The sequence below is a fragment of the Odontesthes bonariensis genome, chromosome 1, assembly GCF_027942865.1.
Source record: "Odontesthes bonariensis isolate fOdoBon6 chromosome 1, fOdoBon6.hap1, whole genome shotgun sequence".
NCBI classification, from domain to species: domain Eukaryota; kingdom Metazoa; phylum Chordata; class Actinopteri; order Atheriniformes; family Atherinopsidae; genus Odontesthes; species Odontesthes bonariensis.
This window is the reverse complement of record NC_134506.1, coordinates 11,945,573-11,970,316: the sequence shown is the minus strand read 5'-3', so window position 1 is coordinate 11,970,316 and position 24,744 is coordinate 11,945,573. Positions and strand designations below refer to the sequence as shown.

The 24,744-nt window shown below is 39.1% G+C and overlaps 1 protein-coding gene across 3 annotated transcripts in view; it reads left to right on the top strand.

Moving 5' to 3' along the window:
- phkb (phosphorylase kinase, beta) overlaps positions 1-24,744 on the top strand; it is a 132,136-nt gene that overhangs the window by 16,490 nt on the left and 90,902 nt on the right. For all 3 annotated transcript variants that reach the window (XM_075471418.1, XM_075471329.1, XM_075471505.1), the window contains 6 exons: positions 2,439-2,577; positions 7,800-7,899; positions 12,311-12,418; positions 12,848-12,928; positions 16,977-17,092; positions 22,504-22,567. In XM_075471418.1, the coding sequence (XP_075327533.1) occupies positions 2,439-2,577; positions 7,800-7,899; positions 12,311-12,418; positions 12,848-12,928; positions 16,977-17,092; positions 22,504-22,567 (608 nt within the window). The remainder of the gene's footprint in view (positions 1-2,438; positions 2,578-7,799; positions 7,900-12,310; positions 12,419-12,847; positions 12,929-16,976; positions 17,093-22,503; positions 22,568-24,744) is intronic.

Sequence of the window (24,744 nt, the reverse complement as noted above, 5' to 3'; positions counted from 1 at the left end):
CTCACACATGCATTCTGTCTTTACCTCTGTGACACATGCAAACACACATATTCTTGATCACTCTTTCGCTCATTTTTTTGTCTTCCTCTGTCTCTCTTGTTGTGCCACTGCTTCTCAGTCTTTCTTTTGTTCTGTAACTAAGTACAATCCAGAATGGATGCCCCCGTCATTTGCACCAACATAAGGTTCTGTTGAAAAATGAAGTGATCCTTTCCGACACATTAGTCATCAGTAAGGGGACCTCTGCTGGAGAGGTGTGTGTGTATCCCTGTGCACACGCGATTACTTTCTCTAAGGCTCTCTGTTTCAGTATGTAATATTTCAGCATAGATTACTGGAGGGGTACCATCTGTTTATGCATCAAGAGCTTTGAACCTTTGTTCTGTCCTCAATAACTACTACAGAGTATGTGCTTTGTTTAACCATCTTAGATTATCCTTCCTCCACCCTTTACTGCAGTCAGATTCAGACACATCTGAAATGTAATGTGTCCCTTTTTCAAAAAAATAACCTCCCACATCATCTGCTGTTGAGCTTCCCAGTCTCTGGTAACATCAGAAGAGTTTCTCGATAGTGGTGCTTTTCCTTCTCATTAGGATATGGTGGAACTGTTGGATTCAAATGTATTTTCTGTTGCATCAGCATATTAGTAGCCAGTGATCCAACAATTTTAAAGTCAAGAGATGTGTGGACAACGGGGCTAAATTTAGCTGAATTTTTGTGTAAAGGCAAAACAGGTTAGTCCGTGGACTTTGGTGAATTGAATGAATATTACGTCAGTGTAAAGTGGCTTTATAAAACATAACATAACATTACCAAACAAAACAAAACTTTCCTCTTAAAATGATCATGTACAAGGACTCAGTTAAAAAAAACAACACTAAAGGCTGAACGAACACTTCAGATGGTGTGAATAAAAATCACATTCACCAAGTTTTTGGGAGTGATTTGTTTGTGTGGTAAAAATGGTTCCATCCGATGCCAGAAAACCAGCTGTTTAGCAGACGGTTTACTGGAGACACGGTGTTTGAAGAAGTTGGGATTTCTTTCTGACTGTATGTGTTTCCACCTGTGTTGTCACACCCCCAATCAAAAATCAGGACAGTGACATGATGAATCCAGGTCATATTCCTCTCACAGTTATTGCTTTTGTTCAATAGTGACTTCTGTTGGCACATGTACACAAACTAATAGAACCTCAGTTAAGTTTATTACATTCGCTTTAGCTTGTTTCGATCAAAAAAGAATGATGGCTGCCAAATTTATTTCCTCTATCTTTTTCTAAATGGTATTCAACATGATTTAATTTAGTTTGATTGAATTTATATATATATATATATATATGCATACGAGGGTAACTGGTCAGGCAGCACCAGAAGAGGAAAAGAGCTGTAACAGCTCTCTACAAGCCTGTTAAATATTCTATTTCTGCACTTCACAAATGCAGACAAGCCTTTGAAATAAAGACTAGAAGTAGGAAACGTACCTGCTGGTAGTCCGTTACTAGACGATTGACTTCTAACTCAGGCCATACTTTTAGCTGACACAGCAGAACGACGACAACGTGAGAAAAAAAAAAAAAAAAAGGATCAAAGAGGCAGTTATTGGAGATAAAAGTGCTGCTGTTTTAGATAGGAAATTCCCTCCATGTTAGAGTGAATGTATAGTGATGTATGCAGATGCAGACAGAGATTTAACTAGATAACGCAATTTAAAATGAAATATATTTCAGACATTTCTTGTTCGGTGTCACGCATCCGATACACATCCAATTCTTTCAATAAAAACTGTTTCTTTTTGTCTAACTTAACACAGGCATGTCTAATGCTACAGTGGATGACTAAAAAGAATACAATTTGAAAGAATGAATAAAATCTAACCAAAACTGAACATCCTATTGGCATTTTATATGCGTGTGTAAAACTTGTGTCTGTCCACATCTTTTGCAAGTGGTATGGCTGGAAATGGTTATTTACAGGTAACTATCTTTCATTACAGCTTATGGACTACTTCCATCTGTTTTTATGAATGCCTTTGTGTAATTGTTTTGTGTATTGGGCATCTAATTTGCAATTTTCAGTTAGTGCTCCATGCGGCATCAGCTGGTGCAGCACACTTCCTGCCAGTGCATTTAATTTTGCCATGAACTTAAAATAATAGATTTGAATCACTTTTTATGAAAATGACTTCCCAGGGAAAAGCGCTGTGTAGTTTTAAGAGCAGTGTAGGGACTTAAAACTGTGTAAACTGTAAAAATAAGGTTAATTACGGTTAAAATGTCACCTTTGAAACATGTTCATCAAACTGGATCAACTGCTAAATGAAAGAATTTTACACTTGCTGTACACTTGCTTCCCCATGCTGTTTTGTCAAAGGCTGATGCTGCAGAATTGTTGTTTACATGTTCCATCTCACACTCTCTGTTTCTCTACATCTAGTTAAGACAACCATTCTGAACTACCAGAGTCCCACCACTGGCCTTTTCCCAGTAAAAACATACGCCAACTGCAAGGAGGCAAAAGTCCGGGACTCCCTATACTGTGCTGCTGGTGCCTGGGCCCTGGCTTTGGCTTACCGGTTAGTGTACAATATGCACTATCCAAAATAAACCATGTAACATTTGTTTTATTTATACAAAAATAGACTTCTATTTTGAGTCGTCTTTGAACATCATCTGTTTGAATTATCAATGGTTAAATTGAATTATTTTCAAGTTTTATGACTGGATGCATGTTGATACTTGTTATGTCTTCTTCAAATGCCAATGGTGCACCCCAGCAAAAAAATCGAATCATCAGTTTTAACTTAATTCATGAGTTGTTCCATAACCTTGGACAATATACAGTCTTACTCCTATTGGAAAGAGCAAGGCTGTATTTCCATGTCGTATACTTGTTATTACTTTCCTATTGAACTAAAGTGAAGTTGTGATCTCAAACTGATGACATTTGCAATTGTAGTCTATTTGTTATGGACAGCTTGTTGTAAACATAACCATAATACTCTTTGAACTCCACATGACTCTATTGTTACAATCTTGACTGTTAGTAGTGAAGTAGTACAACCAAATTGTGATGCCAGGATAATTGGATCAGAGTATTTACGAAATGTTCCTGTTTGATGTTCGCAGTATTCGTTGGTTAGTAACCAAAAGCTGTCAAACGATGAGTGACTCATTAATTAGTGACAGGGGCATAAGCACATGGGACTAAGGCTACGGCTACACGAAAACGAAAAGAGTTTTTTTTTGAAAACGGGTACGAAAATTCTTGCGACCACACGGCAACGCGCTGCTGTAAAGACTCAGGTCCAGACGAAAACGGATGAAAACGATGAAACGATGCAGTACACACGCCACTGTGTCACGCCACGCTGTGAGACAATAGAGAAGTGTTAAAATTGGCTCACAGCGTCAACGTTTGACTGACGCAAAAACGTTTTCGCTGTAACAATGGAAACGAAACGAGGCCGTTTTCAAACTTTCCCACTCTGGAACCCGTTCTCAAAAACTATCGTTTTGGGGTAGTGGGAACGCCGGCTCCGTGTGGCCGCGACAGCGAAACGATAAGAAAAAGTATCGTTTACAGTGAAAAACGTTTTCGTGTAGCCGCAGCCTAAGGGATGCCTTATACCATGAGCTAAAATCCTTAATCCTTTTCACAAAAATGCCAGAACACATAGTTTATCACATTTTGATGAAATTATCACTGGGTGATCAGAATGCACATGCTGACCCTGAGAACAATTCCTTCTTCTTACCCTTAAATTACCTCCAAAATGGCATCCTGTAATGTACCGTCCCACATCTGTACGAGAGAAATACAACTCACATGTGAATATCCACTTTGGAGCAAATGTCATTCTCAAGTTTTTCGTTTAACGATCCAGAGAGTCCTAATGATTAGGCAAGATGGGTGTTGGACATAGTGCAGCACTTCCACCCATGTGTCCTCCATAATTTGAGATCAAGTTTGTCATTTAACAACAATGACAATACCTGATTAAACTACTTTTGTTTTAGTTTAGACAATGACATTACTTTGTTAGGGTTATAGAATATTTGCGTTTAGGGCTAAAATGCATTCTTTTTATAACATGACTGACACTTTCACGGACACAATATGGCTAGTTGCCTGGATGAAAATTTTTCACTTCCTGTTTTAATTTAGGCAATAATATCACTAGGTTTGACGTAAAAAAACTAACATGGTTAGGGCTGGATCATTTTTTTTGTCTATCACCCTAATGTACACCATTTAAAGGGATAGTTCGCCTCTTTTGACATGAAGCTGTATGACATCCCATATTAGCAATATCATTTATGAACATTGATTTACCCCCCCGCTGCGTCCTGTGAGCCGAGTTCCAGCCGAGTTTTGGCGCTGACGAAGGTAGTCCGGCTAGTTGGCTGGGGCTAAACAAATAAAGCATCTTGTTTCTCAAAACAATATGCGTTTTGAGAAACAAGATGGTCACCTGTCTCCCCTGTCTGTTTCCATGTTTTTCTGTCCGGATGGGTGTACTGGAACTGTAATTTCGTTATGCTGTAAGGTGTAATGACAAATAAATTCAATTCAATTCAATTCAAAAGAGTAATACATTTGCATCACAAAATCGTTGTCCAGGAAAAAGTCAGACCTCACATCGCTTGGCGCTATTTTTGCCTCCCATGATATCAATGCGTCCAATGTAAACTGTGCAGACCGAAGAGCAGACCGAGCAGTCCCCTGCTTCCGAGCAGCAAACACCGTAACAGGTGCAGCTATCGCTAGGTGGCTGGACGCATTGATATCAAGGGAGGCAAAAATAGCGCCAAGCGATGTGAGGTCTGACTTTTTCCTGCACAACGATTTTGTGATGCAAATGTATTACTCTTTTGAACGCATATTGTTTTGAGAAGCAAGACGCTTTATTTGTTTAGCCCCAGCCAACTAACCGGACTACCTTCGTCAGCGCCAAAACTCGGCTGGAACTCGGCTCACAGGACGCAGCGGGGGGGGTAAATCAATGTTCATAAATGATATTGCTAATATGGGATGTCATACAGCTTCATGTCAAAAGAGGCGAACTATCCCTTTAACACTTAACATGCAGTTTTTCTCATGACCACTAGAGGTCACATATTCTCTGACCTTTATCATCTGCGGAAACAGATGACTGATGGGCATATTTTTGACTATCTTCTTTTATTATGTGGAATGCTCTTTGTTTTTGTGTGTGTGCGTGTGACAGTGTGCACCTCATTTACCTGGCCTTTGTTTATTAGACAGAGCTCGTACTTGCTACTTCCTGTAAATGATATCTCCTCATTTTGTGTCTGTTACTGTATGAATTAACCATAACTGTCGGTTATTTTTTTTGTAATTATGCATCTGTCATACTAATAGTTGAAAGTGAGTTTATTCTTATAGAATAATCAGTTCTGAAAAATTGACTTAAAGAGAAAAAAGGATGCAAAACAAACACTAAAATGGAATAGAAGAATAGAAGTTTTGCCTCCTGTGTCACTTCAGAATTTTATTGAGGTGCCCAAACTCTTTAATCAACTGTTCCCACACTCTGTGCTCATTCTTCAGTGATTAATCTATAGTGGAAAGAGCCCTTCCATGAAGTGAGCCTGTTACAGGACAGAGGGGAGAAAGGAAAAGAAAGAGGGAGAGACTGAAAAGAAAAGTTGAAAAGGGTTGAAAAGCTTTGATAAGGAAAGAGTCGGTGAATGAGAAGATATGGGGAGGAAGTCAGGAGGTAAGGTGAGCAGGGAGAAAAACCAAGTGAATGGGGAGATAGTGAGATAGGAATATGAAAGGGGCGTATGAGAGAAAGAAGGAATGAGGAAATTAGATCGAGGGGGAAGACAGAAGGAAAGAGAGGGGTAAAAATAGAGTGCACTGCAGTGATGTGACCAGAGGCAGATCCCAGTCATTAGTCATGGCTGCCTCCTATTAGAATTGTCACTGGGATTTAATTAAGATGATTCTCATCTGACAGGCTTGAGTAGTGTCATTACTTACTTCACACCCAGCTGCTGTGGGTCTTTCAGTGTGCGAGATATTCAATGACTGGACTTGCAGCTTGATTTGTCACAAACAACTATTCTAAGTTGACACAATGACTTTTGACTTTCATCACACTGACTAATAACATTTTACTCATGTGTTTGAGTTGCAACACTAAAGTATGATTAGTTTTTATTGTCTTGTTGTTATCTAATTTTCATTTTTACAGTACATTAAATGTGAAGTTCTTGTCATGTTACTGTAGTCCCTCTTCATCATTGGATCATCTCATACATATTAAAGTGTCAGACACTTTTAGTATGGTAATTTAAAACTGACGTAACTTTAAATTTGGATATAGATAGATTAAAAAATAAAACTGTTTGATGTTTTTCTTTCCTGTCATTTAGGCACCATTTACTACTGAAACTGAAAGCATTTTTCCTGTCTGCCTTGCTTTCCTTTGTCAATAGCTGAAGTCATAATTTACAAGACCTTGTTCTCATGCATCTGCTATCTGACAGCCTTGCCAGGAATATGCTGACTCAAATTGTAATTACTGCGTCCATAACTGATTGAGTTGTATTGAATTTCAGCTTTAACCTCCCTCCCTCAGCCTGAATTTAATTTGAAGGCCTTTTGTTAAGAACGGGAGAAACGTGTGTGTTGTTGGACAGACACATAAGTCTATAGTGGGCGACAGTTATGGGATGTACCAACATACATCTGTCATAAAAACAAATCTCTGAGTGAGCCCTGCACATGCACAGCCGTACACAGGCCAAAATATGCGATCCAAAATGTAAAAAAAGGTGTAGTGTGGCCTGGAAACCAAAGTTGTGAACCACTGTATCTCAGCCCCCTGGTGCTCCAGGGCCGTTTTAAGCCCGGGATGTCAATCAAAAGTCAGTGTACTTCAAATCAAGTCAGAAGCACATTGTTTCAAGATTCACACGCTTCTCTAGTGTTTCTTTAAAGTCTAGGGTTCATCTTTTTAAATAGGTAGTTCAAAATGGGACGGGTTGGATAACTCTGTCTGAGCTGCAGCTTTTTTTTCAAAAGACTTAAAAGAAAGTGAACAATTGACTGATAAGCATTTTCATGGCCAATTGTGGCTCATTTCTTCATTATTTCATGATACATTAAGTAGTTAAAAGGTTTGGAGTCTATTCCAAGTGTTGTATTTGCATTTGGCAGATGCTCACGTAAGCTGCCACTGCATGGTCCAAAGAGGTTTTAATGCAATTGATGGAGGCCATTTTTAGGCTGAAAAACCTTTCAGAGGGGGCACAGAAAGTTTCCGGTGCCAATATCTGTTATTTTGAATGTTCTAAAAAACGAAGACTGCTTTTGCGACCATGTAGCTGAGGTACAGCTAAAGTGGATGAGGGACACTCTTCAACAACATCCAGCTAAGTCATTGGTGTAACTATGTCTCTCACTGGGAAAGTCTACAATCAAGAGAAGCCTTCACAGATGTAAATGCAAAGGGTTTACTCGAGCAACTTGGAAATGCAGCGAAGGAAAGTTTTTGTAGGCCGGGTTTTTGTATGGCCGTGTATGGCTGATAAAGGAAGTGGATCATTTCTATTGACAATGTGATAGAAGTAGATTAGGAATTCTGAAGTTTACAATGCTATTTTTGATGGTATTCAGTAAAAAAAAAACTAAAGAAAACTTCTCTGCTCTAATCAGTGTCTGTTGTGCAAGTGTATGTTTGTCATTCCTGTTATGTTCTAACCCGTAGACATAATGACCAAAACTCTTCCAGTATGTGTCCTCACCCCTTTCCTTACCTTCCAGACGCATTGATGATGATTTGGGGCGGACTCATGAATTGGAACATTCTGCCATCAAGTGCATGAGAGGGATCCTCTACTGTTACATGAGACAGGCAGATAAGGTGAGTTTGTTGCATTTCAGTTGTTGCTCTCAAATTGCATGTTGGTAGGTACAACCTGTCTACTGGGTCCTCTGCCATCTTGGGTTGTTGAAGAATTTTGGCCGACATGGTATGCATTGAATATTTTGCACTTGTCACTTTCTTCAGTAGCTTTTTAAGCTTCTTTTAAAACTGCTGTGGTTAAACCCTTATTAAGGAAGCCTGGCTTTTGGACGCGGTCTTATTTACAAATTACTCAAATCTAGCTTTTTTGTCAAAAGTTTTTGAGAAAGTAGTCTCAACTTAGCTTATGCAGAATTGATCTGTAAACAAACTGTTTGAGCCATTTCAGTGTGCTCTTAGAGAAAATCACTCCACTAAAACGGCTATTACAAAGGTGGCGAATGATCTGTTACATAGACATATCCTCTGCATTATTTATTATCAGACCTGAGCGCTGCTTTTTACACTGTGAATCATATTATATTGCTGAATAAACTGGAGAACCTTTTTGGCATCTCAGGTCAGGCTCACCAGTGGTTAAATTCATACCTGTCAGAGAGATCTTTTCGTGTTCTGTTTAATAACACCCGCTCTGAGCCCTGTGTTGTGAAAAATGGGGTTCCACAAGGTTCAGTTTTAGGTCCACTGTTGTTCTCATTGTTCATAGCACCACTAGGTCAGATTTCACGTTCGTGTGAAATCAATTATCATTGTTATGGAGGTGATCTGCAGCTGTACCTGCCTCTGGCTATTGATGGATTTGCTACCAATAAACTTGGTGCCTGTTTAGCTGCTGTTAAGAGATGGTTATTTCTTGCAAATTTCTTGCACTCTAACTCAGCCAAGAAAGAAATAAAGATCATTGGACCAGCAAGGCTGAGTCCTTTTTATGATAATTTAACTCTGTCTTTGGATGACTGTGCTATTAATTGCAGAGACAGCGTTAGGAGCCTTGGTATTGATTTTGACAGGACATTTTCTTTTGCAGTCCCTTCATACCTTTTTCATCGATGAAACATTGCTAAGATCAGACCTGCTTTATCATAGCATGCTAAAATTCTAATCCATGCTTTTGTAACATCGAGATTCGATTTTTGCAATACCCATCTTTTAACCAGAGCAAGTAAATTTGAACAGATCACTCCGGGGCTGGCCTCTCTCCACTGGCTTCCTGTTCAGGTGTGAACACACTTTAAGGTGTTGCTCCTTACATATAAAATAGTAAATGGCATTGCACCATCATATCTATCTGACCTGTTAAAGTCTAGTCTTTTGTCTGTCCCCAAAGTCCATAAAAAGACAGTTGGCGAGAGGGCCTTTTCTTTTTCGTGCACCGGGAACAGTCTGCCTCTTGACATAAGCAGGCATGTTCTGTTCTGTTAAAGCAAAGCTTTGCTTGCAATAAACCGGATGAATGTGTAGAGCAGGCTGTGAAAAATTTTTTTCCAGCATGCATTGTCTAATATACCCAAAGCAGAACCAGATACAGTATATCTTCTGAGTGATGTTCTTTTCGTTGTAGAGCAGCTGTGCTACTGTGTATTTGTGTAGTATGTACCTTCTGAAAGGTTTCATCTCATCTCGACCTTGGCGACCTCATTTAGGGGAGAGCTTTTCTGTGTCTTAATTACAAAGCTGCATTTACACAGTTAATTACACGGAGCAGCGTTCGTTACAGCCCGTCTCCAGCACTTACAGAGTACATGGCATTTTTATTGAAGATGTGACATGGGGTGGCTGCTAGGTAAATAATCCAGCAGCTGGGCCCCACTGTCTGCTTATTGTATATTTCACAGAAACCTTGTATATTCCTTCAGAATTATAGCAAAGAGTTTAGAAGTTTGTATCATCCAGGTACCATTCTAACATCAGAAAACAATTGTAAATACAGATTAGTTGTATATGAGCATATTTTTCAGGCGACTGTAACACAGATAGAAACTCACTACTCAGGCAGCATTAAGGTTACAAACAGAATTCTCTTCAAAGTATTAGCTCATTAAATAACACAAAACACCTACTCTGAATACAGAAATAACCATGCCCCTCAGCTCCTGCTAATGTTTCTTCAAAGTGGTAGTTTCTTCATCGATTATTCAATAAGCACGTAATTTCATTTTTGTTAATCCAGCATCATTTCACTTTTCTCATGGACTCAAATTTTCACCTTTTATAGTGATTAACTGTCGATCAGATAACTGTGCATCATGAAAACATGTAGTTTGTAGTGACTAACGCCCACAATATTGTCACCCGAGTCCCGTGGCTTTGAAGAATTTTTAATCAGTTTTTCAGATCATTAAAGTTTATTTCAATTGCACAAGAGCGACTAAAAGCTCAAAGTAACAGTTTTAACTGTAAAATGTGTGCGTTATTCTCGATTCTCGATCTGCGTTCTGATTACTTATTTTGCTATATGCTATTTAAATTCCCTTTGCAGTGGGAAAATACAAAAAAATGAGCTGGTAATTGTTTTGATGAGATGCAAGAGTTTTGTGTGGCTAAAATTGTGCATGAAATTGGACAGTTGCAACAGCAGGCATTGAAGTATTTTATTAATTTGAAGCAAAACAAGAAAGCTCTGGTGCTTTACAGAGTATCCTGAAAGTAGAACCACATATCATTGTGACTCTGTAGGAGTTTCTCTTGGCACATTCACACAGAGACACATGCATATTAGCCACTGTGGGATGGTAGAAGTGGAGCAGTTTCAGTAAAAGTGGGACAGAGGGGTCTCCACTATGACCTGACTTTGTAGGGAAAATGAGACCGAGAAAGTAGTGTGACAAAAGAAAAAGGGATGCCTGAGAATACAGATAAAGATGCAAAGACTTAAGAAACATCAGTACGGGAAGCAGAGATTTAGATGTGAGGAGAGATGGAAATGTGGAGGTAGAAAGAAAAATGAAGACAGCTTGGGGTGGGGGGGCGGGGGCTTGATGACTGAGAGAGCAGTGAGAGAAAAGAGAAACGAATTAGGTAGAAATGGGACAAAGGGCCAATTATTTATAACTGTGCGACGAGGCTGGCGGCCCAACTGTGATTTAGTGTGTAGTTGAGTCGATGCAGCAGGCACTCACAAAGCCACCAACAAACCACGGAAAACAAAACATGACAGACATGTTGTAGAGGGTTTATTGTAAACCAAGTCAGAGTTTGTTTGGCCTAAATCTGACCCGTATCTGCCTCAGAGCAGGTGATGTTATACTGCACATAACATCTGCTTCGGTTATTGCTCATGGGACGTGTGTGTTATATCATTATATCAGAGAAACAACACAATGTCCAGGATGTACTGGAACAGTTATGGGTTAGTCCAGTCCTGGAGTTTGATACTACCTTCATTTCTAAATGATAAATGTTTAAAGAAAAGATTTAGAATGTATTTGTATGAAAAAAAAAGAAGTAAGATTCTATTTAAAGCTATTACGGTGTTATACTGTACCTGATAAGAATATGAATTTTTTCTTCTGTATTTTTCTCTGCTTCCTCTTTACCCTCAACCTCCTCTGATATCTCCTGCTCCCTGTCTTGTGTCTATACCTCTCTCGTGTCTCTTACCTGTCTCATGTCTCTCCCTGTCTCGTGTCTCTTACCTCTCGTATCTTTTACCTCCCTCATGTCTCTACCTGTCTCGTGTCTCTCCCTGTTTCATGTCTCTAACGTCTCTCGTGTCTCTTACCTGTCTCTTACCTGTCTCATGTCTCTCCCTGTCTCATGTCTCTTACCTGTCTCGTCTCTCCCTGTCTCGTGTCTTTCACCTCTCTCATGTCTCTCTGTCTCATGTCTCTTACCTGTCTCGTGTCTCTCCCTGTCTCGTTACTTTTACCTCTCTCATGTCTCTTACCTGTCTCGTGTCTCTTACCTGTCTCGTGTCTCTTACCTGTCTCGTGTCTCTCACTGTCTCGTGTCTCTCCCTGTCTCATGTCTCTCCCTGACTTGTGTCTCTCCCTGTCTCGTGTCTTTTACCTCTCTCATGTCTCTCCCTGTCTCATGTCTCTTACCTGTCTCGTTTCTCTTACCTCTCTCGTGTCTTTTACTTGTCTCGTGTCTCTTACCTGTCTCGTGTCTCTTACCTGTCTCGTGTCTCTTACCTCTCTCGTGTCTTTTACTTGTCTCTTACCTGTCTCGTGTCTCTCCCTGTCTCGTATCTCTCCCTCTCTCGTGTCTCTTACCTTTCTCGTGTCTCTCCCTGTCTCGTGTCTTTTACCTCTCTCATGTCTCTCCCTCTCTCGTGTCTCTTACCTGTCTCGTGTCTCTCACCTGTCTCGTGTCTCTCCCTGTCTCGTGTCTTTTACCTCTCTCATGTCTCTCCCTGTCTCGTGTCTCTTACCTGTCTCGTGTCTCTTACCTGTCTCGTGTCTCTAATCTGTCTCGTGTCTCTTACCTGTCTCGTGTCTCTTACCTGTCTCGTTTCTCTCCCTGCCAGGTGGAGGAATTTAAAAAGGATCCCAGCCCCTCCAAGTGTCTGCACTCTGTGTTCAATGTGGACACCGGTGACGAGGTGTACTCCTACGGCGACTATCACCACCTGCAGGTCAGCAATGAAAAAATGAAGCAATCACGCGTGTCAACTAATAACATTTGACATACCTGAACATACCCACTGCATATCTGTGTCTTCACGGTTTTATGTTCGACACTGGTTTTATTTATTGATATCAAGAGTAAAAACTTGCATACACAGTGCTGATATTCTGTTACTGGTCACATATTTGTTTTATTTAACAAATATGAAAAAAATGTCAATGTCAAATGTCACATAGTTAATTATTTGCAGTTATTTCTTTCATATCACATTATAGGCCATAACAACTCAGTTCCACAGGCGTAATAGCAAACCGAAAGCTTCTGTCACAGTTTCTACACTCTGTTGGAACGATGACTGTATTGACAAATTTGAGAAGATGGCACAGTGTAAAAATAACACCTGATCCAGTCTCTCCCGCTCCTGTTATCGTTGCAGATCGATGCCGTTTCTCTGTTTCTGCTGTACCTGGTGGAGATGATCTGCTCTGGTCTGCAGATCATTTACAACACTGATGAGGTAAACAAGACACAAGACTTAAGAGATATAGGATGTAAATCTCATGTTCAAAACTGTTTACCTCTTATCTCAACTCTGATACTCTTTGACTCTCTCTCTGACACTAGACACAAACAGAATCGATCCCAAACAGCTTGACACATCTTCTTTTCTTGTTTATTTATTTATACATTCAGTACAAACTCACTTCCCCTTTCTATTGTTTCTGTGTCACATGCTGATTTGCCTCTTAGCTTACATAGCTTAATGCTGGCTTCATACCAGCTGACTAGTGTTGGCATTAAAGCTGAACTGAACACATTGCTGATCAGCAGAACTGATGGGCTGTTTGTTGGCCAAATGACTTCTGTTCCTCAGTGCCCAAAAGGAAAGGTAGTTCCTGAAATGAAGGGATGGAAAACAGAGGAATATGGTCCTGGGGAGGGATTGGGATTTAATGTCTGTGACACATTTTCTAGACACTGAATCTGCTGTTGTTGATGTGGTAATTATGCTGACCAACGAGCACGGTTCTCTGGCTGTTTAATTTGCTGAGAACAGCTTTGCTGACTCTGACATCACACGTGAAAAATGGGCATCCTTCTGAAACTGTATGCGGCTGCACCCCATGTCAGGACAAGCCTAACATGTCTATCTTACTGAATCACTGTGTATGCTCTAAGCTGCTAACGTGCTATCCAAAAGGAAAATCAGAATGTTTTGCATACACAATGTACACACCACACAGCTGGTTTGAAACCAGCCTTAGTGCTATTTCATGCCCACATGGCTTGATAGTTCAGTGGTTTGAGCCCTAAATTTGCTGTACAAACAGCATCTTTAAAGCTGCACTATGATTTATATTACAAATGTCACCCCCGTTTATGAATCTCACAGGAAAACCCCTGTTGTAAAAACTATATTGTAAATCTGTATTCTAATACATAAAATTATCTTGTGCTGCCACTTGAAGATCCCACTAACTGCTAAAGATATATGACCAAAGGGTCTCTAAAGCCAGTTAGATGCAACTCAAATCCCCAACAGATATCCTAGTGCAGGAACCAGTGGAGGACCAGGGGACAGTATATCACTTTTATAGCTTCGCTCACATTCATATTTTTGCTGAGCTGCTCAATTGACTTTCAGCAGTGAAACGTTTAGATAATTTTTGTATGAAAGCGTAAATGGCCCCCAGGGAATCGTACTGCTAACGTCTTATTTGGCAGCACACCAAGCCGCTATAACTGAAAAGCTGTTTCCTTTGTATCGGTCCGCCATCATTTTTTGTCTTCTTTCTGTTCACGTCCTAATAAAACAAAACAAGACAACTTGGCTGTTAAGTTTACATAGTGTGCTCTTTACTGTGTGGCCTCCAGGAGCTGCAGGAATATCTTTCATTCAGTTAGCTTTTACTGCCTGCTCATTCACAGCTTTACTGACTGCTACAGAGCAGGGACATTTGTGCCCCTAGTACAGAAATCCATTTGTTTACTAAATTGGGCTTATCGGAATAAAGTAAGGACACGGTAAAATATTGTACCACTAAGCAATTAGTATTATTCAGGTTGTGTGCGTGTGTGTTTTTACACGCATACACACACAACCCCAATAACCATTCATTTTTCTCTATTTGTAGCCCCTGACAAAACAAATTAACAATGTCATTTATTTATTTATTTATTTATTTATTTATTTTAGTGCAGTCCTGTCTGTGCAGCAGTATATTTGCATGGTCAAACAGTGCTTATTAGCTTGCATAATTCAAACCAAAGCAGCCTATGCCCCCATCCTTGATTCAACAAACATCATATCCAATGAGCAGGAGGATTTGTGATTGGTGTTCTCACTGAACGCTGTTTGAAATGTGTTTCATTTAGACTAATCACATTAGTGCGGTATTTATTAGACTGTTGTTGGCCGTCGCCTGTGAAGTTCATCGGCGTTTACTGGACTGAGTTAGAAGCTGCATTGCAGCATTTTTTTTTTCTTTTTTTTTCTTCCTGGAAGTGGTATAGAAAGGCTGTTGTGTATCCTCTGAGAAGATGCACTATCCTCTGAGAAAATGCACTATCGACCTCCTTCCAGATGCCATTTTCAGTCTCATGCACCATGAAATGGAGCGACTCATTAGCTTGTGTGCATCACAGTCTTTCTCTCACTCTCTCTCACTCTTTCTTTGAACACACAAGGGTATGTATGTTTATCTTACTCTGTGTGTGCTGTAAAGAATGCATACAACCTACATGTGCCTCTGCTTTTACATGGTTAAAAGCTTTTACAGTGCCCATGTTCACCGACTAACTGCTACCAGAAGACCAAATTGAAGTCAGATCTGGCAGAGTTTGTGTAGCAGTAGGGAGGCAGAGAGGCTTGTTTGGCCGATGGGCAGTAACATTAATTAAGATACCATTAAGATACTAAAAAGTTCCCCTCATTAATCACTCAACTCGTAAAATCCCAAATAAGAGACCTAGCAAACACTTTTTTCTCTTTCACAGGATAATCCGCTTTGCTCCATTTGTCCCTGCCCTCCTTCATAAGATGGCCTATTTAAGTCTGACACAGGTTCTTACTGCCTCTTTCTTTCTTCTTTCATGCTCTCTTTTCTCTTTTTTTTCTGTCCCTTACTTTGTCATTTTCGATTAAATCTCCCATCACTCAAGCACACATGCACTGCTGCCTTCAGGTCTTTTTAATGATTGAAGGCCTTAAAGTCATCACACATTTGATTTCTCTCCCCTTTAGATTTTTATATATGTGGCTGGTTGTGTTCCTTAGACATGATGTCTTTTTTAATGCCAGTGAGGGCGCAATGATACAACCAAGAAAATATTATAAGGATTTGTTTATGTGGTATTGACGTCCAGGATCCTGCTGATGAGTTTTCAGTCTATAATCAGAGGAAGGTGGACTTAATTTGAAATCTTGCAAAAATATGTTGTTCCAATATTCATCTATTCAGTGTCTTGTCTTTTTCTAGTCAGTTGACAAGGTTGTTGCTTCACATTTTGTCACATTTTACAACTTAATTAAATCCTGTCTGTAGCTGAAGGGAGTGTTTTCCCTTGAGTGTTGAGAGAAATCAGCTTTCTAGTCCATTATGGTAACCTTTTATAATGAAAGAGCTGGACACTTGACCCAAGATCAAAATCAAAAGTAATTCATTACTGTAAATGCACGCATGGCTGTGAGCCTGACCGTGTGAGTGTGTATGTGTGTTATTACAGCATAAATCATGTACTGTTATTGCATATTCCTTGTGGAAACCAGTTTACAATTTGCAGCTCTGGGTCAGTTGGTGTGTTTGTTTGTGTTTTCGTATTAAGGTCTGTATTAGGGCTGAACGATATGGACAAAATTTCATATCTCGATATTCATGCCAGATATCTCGATATGACTACGGGTTCGGTGAAAACCAAGCATTTTTCAGAAAAATAAAAACATCATAAAACAAAAGAGTGCAGTTTTATTGATTAATTTTCGCCAAGCACGACCTGCACAACACCTCGCTCTGGTCGACATCATCCTTTCTAAATCCAAAATACCTCCAAATAATGGAGGATGATTTATGTTTTGGCACAAAATTAGATTCTGCACTGCCACCGGCCGAATTATCTTCCGCGCTCATGTCACTTTTCTTTCGTTTCTTTCGTTTTGATTTCGCCGTGAATTCCCCGTGAATGTGTGTGGCTGTGTGCGTCTCAGTCTACTTCTCCCTCACTCCCACCCTCCTATGTTTGTCATTGGTTGGCTTCAGCTGTCGATCCACAGCAAGCGTGAAATAAGCTTTGTGGTTGGCTGGCGGTGGGGTGCGTTCAAGCGCAATCTTAAAAGTAATGTTTATGGTGACTGCCGGAGCTGTATAAGCAGGGCGAGCGCGGGGGAAATATATCGTTTATATCGTTGCTTTTTTGAAATTACTTTCTTGAATGTTCATAACTCGATATAGATACGATAACGATATATCGTTCAGCCCTAGTCTGTATGCATATGCAGGCCTCTGTGCTGCGTTCATTCATTGTGTTCAAAGCCTTCCTGTGTTAAAAGTTTGTTTTTCTTCCTGCAGGTTTCCTTCATCCAGAACCTGGTGTTCTGTGTGGAGAGAGCCTACCGAGTGCCAGACTACGGCATGTGGGAACGAGGCAGCAAATACAACAACGGCAGCACTGAGCTGCATTCCAGGTCAGTCGAAGAATAAACGACACACAAAGATTTGCACAAATTAATGAGGGATCAAACATTAAAAAAAAAAAAAAAAGTAATAAATATTTTCTTTAAAGGGACACTATGTAATAAATTAAGTCATTTATTAGCTCAAATCAACATATTCATTCATAAATTAGTCCTCATTGGTGTAAAATTGTCTCTGTCAACAATCTCACTTATCCTCCTGAGTGAAGAATAACTTGTCTGTATCTCCATAGAGCGGGCAAGCTCTATGGAGGCTGCCATGTCCTTCCGGTCTATGAAAAACGACGAAGTGCCGAGAGAGACATAAAGCACTTCGAATCGCGATTTCCCCAACGCCAGGCCTGGAAGCGGAAATGACGTCATTGTGACGTCATTTCCGCCGAATGGCTTATTACAGCTGCTAATGCTAAATAGATTTTATCTCGTAAATGATCCCACTAATAATGCATTGATTGTTAACAAACTTCTGCCGTAGTACACATAGGCTCTTAACTCACAAAACGAGGCATTAGAAAGTTTGTAAGTTTACCGGGAGTTTATTTAAAAGAACACTTTCCAGCAACTACACACTGCTGCTAACGCTACCGCTGTGTCGACGTCACTTCCGGTAACTCCCGGAATATGACTAATTGCATTGCTTGCACACCAAAGGCTATGTCAACTTATGTTATCTGACATGTTATCTATCATCTGTATTTATAGTGTTGTTGTATGTGTGTTATGTAATCCTTTGTACTGTGTGTCTTGATGTCTTTTTGTTTGTATGGACCTTGAGTCTGAAGCTATAGCTTCTTGAATCTTGACACATTCCGCCTGCCGTAGTTCAAGAAGTTGCAACGCACATTTGAAAACGCGAGGCGCTAGAGAGCAAATTCATTCGACTTTGCAAAATAAAATTGCACCACTAGATGGGGGAAGAAATTACACAATGTCCCTTTAAAGAGGGCTTCAAAGATTCTCAGTCTTATTACTTGGTCTTATTTTGTCTTAGTCTCATAACTTAGCCTTCCTGAGCTTATTATGAATATTTTCATTCAGTCATTGTTCAGGTGATGCAATGCTTCTATAATTACCTTAATTTCTCAAACTTTGTCTCAATAATCTGAAAATGGAAATTTCACATGCCAACAAAGCCAAAAAAGGCTTCAAGAAGACAGCAAAGTGTTTTCAAGAAGCTGTTTCCAGAAATGGACACTTAAAATAAAGATCGAGATCATTGTGCTGTTGCTCTTTTGCCTAAAAGCGTATGACTGATGACTTATTGTGTCCCTTCCTTTCACTCTTCTTTGCCACGTCTGAATATTTCCGACAGCTTAAGAACTTTTTTAGAACAGCACAGTGTCACAGTACCTCTGCACACAGAGACAACAGTTATGTTTCCTTAAATTGTTACTGAAGAGCAAAGACCCAAATGTATTTTAAGTCATTATAGTTATGGCCCCAAATTTATTTTTAAAATTCTGAACAACTTAAAATTTTCTCTCCTTTTGTCTTCATTATAACTTGTATATGCCTCCAGATTGTTATAACGTATTGTTTTGTACATTTAATTTAATTTGTGGATATGAGGTCAATCCCACAGTTATTTATTACTTATTACCAGTTTAAATATTTAACATTAATTATTTTGACCAAAACGTTGCAACAAGCTCTAAACTCTTTGACAGCGTCAGCAAAAGTTTCCAATGTACACATCAGCAGACACAAAACATTAGCAGGACGCTAATGAAGAGCGTTTCTGTGCAGTCTGTTGGTTTCCTTAGCTTTCCTTTGTTTTTTGAATTGGCTCTGTATGTATGAATAGGACAAATTTTGAATTTGATTAATTGGATTATGATTACAATGAATTGGACTCTAATTGGCTTGAGTTGGACTGTATCATTGAAGCGCCTTGAGATGACCTTTGTTGTGATTTGAAGCTACATAAGTAAACTGAATTGAATTGAATTGAATTGAACATTTATATCCCCCCTGAAGAATGTCTGATCACCTTTTTCTCCCTTTAGATCTTTGGTCACAAACTCTTGAGCTCGGCTCCTCAGTTGCTAAATTCTTCACCTAATTCTATTGACAGTTGATAATGTTCTCCATTTGAAACTGGGCAAAAACTGTTTTAGTTTAGTACAAAGTTCTTTCCTGACAGCAACCCCTTCTGTTGTTTACTTTTTTCTCTTCCATAAACAAGACAATTCTTTCAGTCCGCTGCTTCTGTCTGAACTGAGCATTTGTACAGAGCTTAGCAAGAGAGCTTAGGTGAATCATAAATACTAGTAACCTTTGGAAATGTTAAACTTAAGGCAATAGCAAAGAAAGGGCAAAATTGGTTTTTGAATGGACTTTTTAAAATCCCAAAATGCAATAAAAACTTAAAACTGTCATTTCTTGATTAGATTAACCTTTATTTCAGAAATGCATATTCTATGAACTTACGTTTAATGTCTTAATTGATCAACTCCATTCTATTTAGAAAATGCAAGCAAAAGGTTCAGTTAAATGCCAGCAGCTCGATGAAGTTGGTCAGTGAAGAGCTTTTTTCCTCAAAGGAGACCTATGAGCACAGCGTTGCAAAGCCACACAACCTCCATCAGTGAGCCAATAATCTCCATTAAAAAAAAATGGCTCAACAATCTAAATGGCTCATTTGAATAAAGATAATAATTTATACCACATCTTCAAAACAGCCGCGCTATTTTAAACAAGTGCAGGTGAGCTTTTGTTATTTGTTACTAACTGATTTATCATCCAAGGTCGTTTTGGCCTCCCTCTCCTCCGTCTTGTGTTTTGATAAAGATCCTCAATTTCTGCCACGGCTTATCTCTGACAAGCATGTTTTTTTTTCTTTTTCCAAGAATCCACGGCTATTGGCAGCAACTTGCCAAGATATCCTTGAGGAAAGATAACAAATTCAATGTGGTGAAGAGGCACTATATCTTGTGTTTCCTCCCCTTGTGGCCATGCTTTGGATTTGTACAATTAGTGAGCTAGTTCCTACATGTTGTTGCATAATACCAACTGACATGCTGTATGCAAATAGTAAACTGTGGTGGTAGCTTATTCAGAATGGTCCTGTGTAAACAAGAAATGCATAAATGATTAAAATTGAAAAGTCATTTCTACTCCTACAGTGCCAGTGGGCAGAAAAAAGGCTCAGTGGAAATGAACTGGAAAGGATGTGCGAGTTTGTCAGAGGATTCATTTGTCCACATCAAATCAAATGACTCATTTTATTTGCCTGTGCCTAATGTTATCATTACATGCAGTCTAGTGGATAGATTGAAAGGGTTTTATTTAAAGTAGACTATTTAATCTCATAAGTATCAGGATTTCTTGAATTATCTCAATTTTGGATTCATTAAATGAAATGTTAGTATCACTATAATAACAAGGAGGTTGTCATATGTTTAGGGATTTTTCATTTTGCAATAGCACAATTAGAAATGTTCAGTCTGAATCTGCAGCAAAATATGTTATGCTGTCTTCATTACTCAAAATATTACCTCTGCCACGGACATAATTTAATGAGTGACTAAATCGCAGTTTTGATAGCGAGCCCTGCTTTAAATAAAACAAATAAAAACCGAAGCCTGTTTAAATCAGTGTTTTCATGGTTGCTATAATTTGCTACTTTTAAATAAGAAATGGATTGAAAATCCCCAAATAGTCTTTGATTTGGGCACAGTACCCCACAATGTGAGTGTGCATTTTAGCATCTTTTAGCTGACTGTTTTAGTTTTACTCTGAGCATTACAGCTCTATGCAACCTCATTGCTCTTATCAACTTGCTGACAGCTGCAGCAGGCAGCTCTTTTCTCTGGTAAAGCTCTGATAAACCCGTTGTACATGACCAGGAACAAAGAGCTGACAAAGTTAGTGACTTGCTGTCAGCATTTAGCAGTTAAGAAGATATTTTCAGACAAACTTAAAGCATTTGTCAGGTTGCTGTAAACATGACTCGGAAGCAATACTGATTCACGTTTTTCCTTTTTTACCAGCTCACCTGCAACCAAGTGATCGTTGAAATTAATGAACATTTTTACTAATAGAAAAATTATAGGTTCTCTGTGGATTTTATTATTAGTGTCTGTTTTGTGAGATCTCAGACCAACAACAACCAAAAGTAAAAAATAGGAAATAAAACGACTTGTCATTGCATTTCTTGTCTCACGTGACAGAACGAAGAAGGATGTGTTGATTTTTTTATTTTTATTATTTTTTTTTCTTTTATTTATAGAAATCTAAAATTGTTAACTTGAGTGTTTAGCTTTTTCCCTGTCTTTGCTAGTGTTTTGCAGAAAAAACTGTGTGTTTGTAAAGTGTGAACAAGATGTTGTGACGTGGTGTTATAATACCATGAATGTGGTTTGGTGTTGTCTGGCTGAAATAACCAAGGCCTTCCCTGAAAAAGATAGAGGCATACATTACTTCAAAAACCGGCATGCCACTCAGCATGACTGGTGCCCTCATAGAAGAGATGGTTATACTCATGTGCGTCAATGACCCCATATGTCATACCATACACAACCAAGACTGAAGGTCTCTTTTTTTTTTTCTTTGCCTCAGTCCATCTTAAATCATTTAAGGCCCACAGCGGAGAGCAACATTTTTGGATTTGTCTTAAATTTTTTTTGTTCTGCACGGCAGACTTGGAACTTGCCCCCGCCCACATGTTATCCTGCTGGCCATGAGCGCCCCCTGTCTTTTCATTATGCAAATCTTCATCTCCAGCTATCAACTTAAACTTTTGCATCATCATTGTGCCTTGGAGCAGATGGCCTTTTCTATTTATTTTTGCCATTTTTGTGACCAGGATACATTAGTTTGTGTGTTTGAACGTCAATTTCAAAGGAACTTTTGTACATTCTGAATGTTTAAAATCCAGTCCTGTGTGTTATTAAGCGAGGCTTCACTAATGGTGTTGAGTGTGTTTTGGTTATGTCAGCAGATAAAATGCCAGTCATCTCCAAGTTTCCTTCAAATGTTCCGTCTCATTTTCTTTTTGTATGAAAATCTCAGTCGGCTAAAAAGGGAGACTTGAAGGGGGAATTTATTCACATTATATCTGCACTGCAATCACTGTAGCCAGCCACTGTGAAATGCAGTCCAAATTTTGTTTCCATTCTTTAAGACATCCGTTATCAACAGCAGACCGCAATCTCAGAAACCTTCAGCTTTATTGAATTCTGAGACATATCAGTTTAATATTCAGATGCAATTCTGATGGTGTTTTTTTTTAAGGAGGTGGGAGATTCCCATGACTGAGAGACACTTCTGGTTTGAAGCAATGCCTTCATGTTGTCAAGCTTATCAAATGCAAAATGTTCTTTCTGCCAGTATGCATCAATCTCACTGACATTAGCTTACTGTGTGTTCCATGTAATGCTTCGTGTGCCTTATCTTTGCAGTTCTGTTGGCCTTGCTAAAGCTGCTCTGGAGGCCATCAATGGATTTAACCTGTTTGGAAACCAGGTATGTGAATCCCTTCTCGTCATATGCAGTTTCCCCTCTTGAGATAAGGGTGTGTTTTTGTTTTTTCTAAATCTGTCACGTGACCCGAGATTGAGGTCTAATTACTTTAGATCTGCATGGCCCATTACATCTCCATCTACCAGTGAGGAGAAAATATCCTTTATATGTACAGTGCCACTATCTTGCCACTGTGGCACTGTAAAAAAAAAAAACAGATGGGCCCGAATTTATCGTGAGCCATAAAATTTGACGATTAGACATTATCACAGTAATTAGTGCCCAGTGCAACACTGTATCTCCAAATGCTCGTTTGACCATCAGGATGTTTACTTGGCAAGTTTGTTTTTATTTCAGCAAATTGTTAGTGCTTCCTGACTTTGATAGATGACCACAGCTGATCCCAGTTTCACAGAGTCTTCCAGCCTTCTTTTTAACTCAATCCATTAGTAGTTTCCTTTTTGTGTTGCTTCTCTATGAGACAGAAAAAACAGGCACATTCATTACAGCTGCTAATGGATTAGAAAATGAAGCAATGCACTGAGCAAAGCCCCCTCCCTTATTATCGTTTTTTTTTTTCTTTTCTCCGCTTGGACATTGGCTTATCCAGCCATTTATTGCATCTGATCTTGGAGTGTTTACATTATCATTATATGTGGTTGTTAGTTGTTACTGTAAAATTGTTGACTGTGTTCCTTTTCTGAACACCTGTAAAATGAGGGGTTTAACTGTGCCTGAAAATGGATTTTCTCTTCAAGCTCAGCTTGTTGAAAGAATCAATTTATAGAGGTGGCTGCTTTATGATCCATGCTGTGCGAATCCTCTGCAGCTCTGGTGTGTATGTGTGTGTGTGGTGTGTGTGTGTGTGTGTGTATTTAGTGTGTAGTGCGTCTCTTATCGAGTCTCTTGTCCCTGTGTGGCTATGGAAGTGCACCAGCCCTGCAGTTGCTTATTAATGATCCCTATCAATCTTTATTTCCCACCTGACTCTCATTCTTCCAACACCAAATGTAACTCCCTTAATGTCTTAAAGCGGAACATTTAGTATATTCTGAAGTCTGCTATGACACTTACCATTGGCGGTAGACTCTGTAACTGATTATCACATTTAGACTTTGTATTAGACAAATGTACACACAGCTCTAAGTTTGAGAAGTTTAGATTTCTTTGTGACCCTTCAGCAAGTCATCTGTGAAGGATGCAGAGACAGCAGCCTTCCTTGGAGTGATGACTCGAAGCAGTTGGATTAAACTGATCTCTCCTGGAGGCAGATCAGAAAAAATTTAAGCCAGCCATTAAATTCATGAAGCTGTGTACACATGGTTGGACAATTTTGTCCTAATCTTTCTGGGGGCTGACAGGAAATTAACACCTTTTCAAGAACAAAGCAGACGGACATAAACCTCAATCAGCATTGTTTTTATTTTGAACTAATTCGTGCATGTCAGCTGTCTCAGGTTAGAATACATTATATTGTATTATAAAGCATCTTTGAAATGGGGTTTTTCATAATCTAAATCTTCTACCAACCTTTGTCGGTAAAAAGGATATTCAGATTTTTTGTCATGGATTATGATAGTCTGTACAGTTTGGGAACCCTCTAGAAAGGTTTATATTTCTGAGTAAAAACAATTTTTTTACTAGTTTTAGAATTTAACTTTGGATAATTTATTTGTTAACATAAATGATCCAGTATGACATATTTTTGAGTGCCAAAAGAAACTGAATTTTTGCTTTCAGTAGATGGTATGACCTGTACATTTTATTTGGATGTTGGTGGGCTTTTTCACAAGAACTGCTTTAACTTTTTAGGTAGTTCCATAACATTTTTAGTGCATTACAGTCAGGTGTTTATTTTGGCTATTCCAAAACACAAATTTATTCTTCTTTGATGGGTCTTTGGTTCAACAACTTTGGGGTTTTGAGGCTTTTTTTCTGTTAGAATTCACTGGTATAATAAATAAATCCTTGTTCCATTATTGATAGCAAGGTGTCCTTGCAAGAGATGTAGCATCATGGGCTCAAACCATGATTGCACCACTATGTTTTATAGATTAGATATATTTCTTCTGCTCAAATGCAGGGTTTCCTTTTACCCCAAAACACAACATGTTCATTGAAACAAAGAATATATTTTTTGGTCCTATCTGTTCACTAAACAATTTTTCACTAGCCTCCTG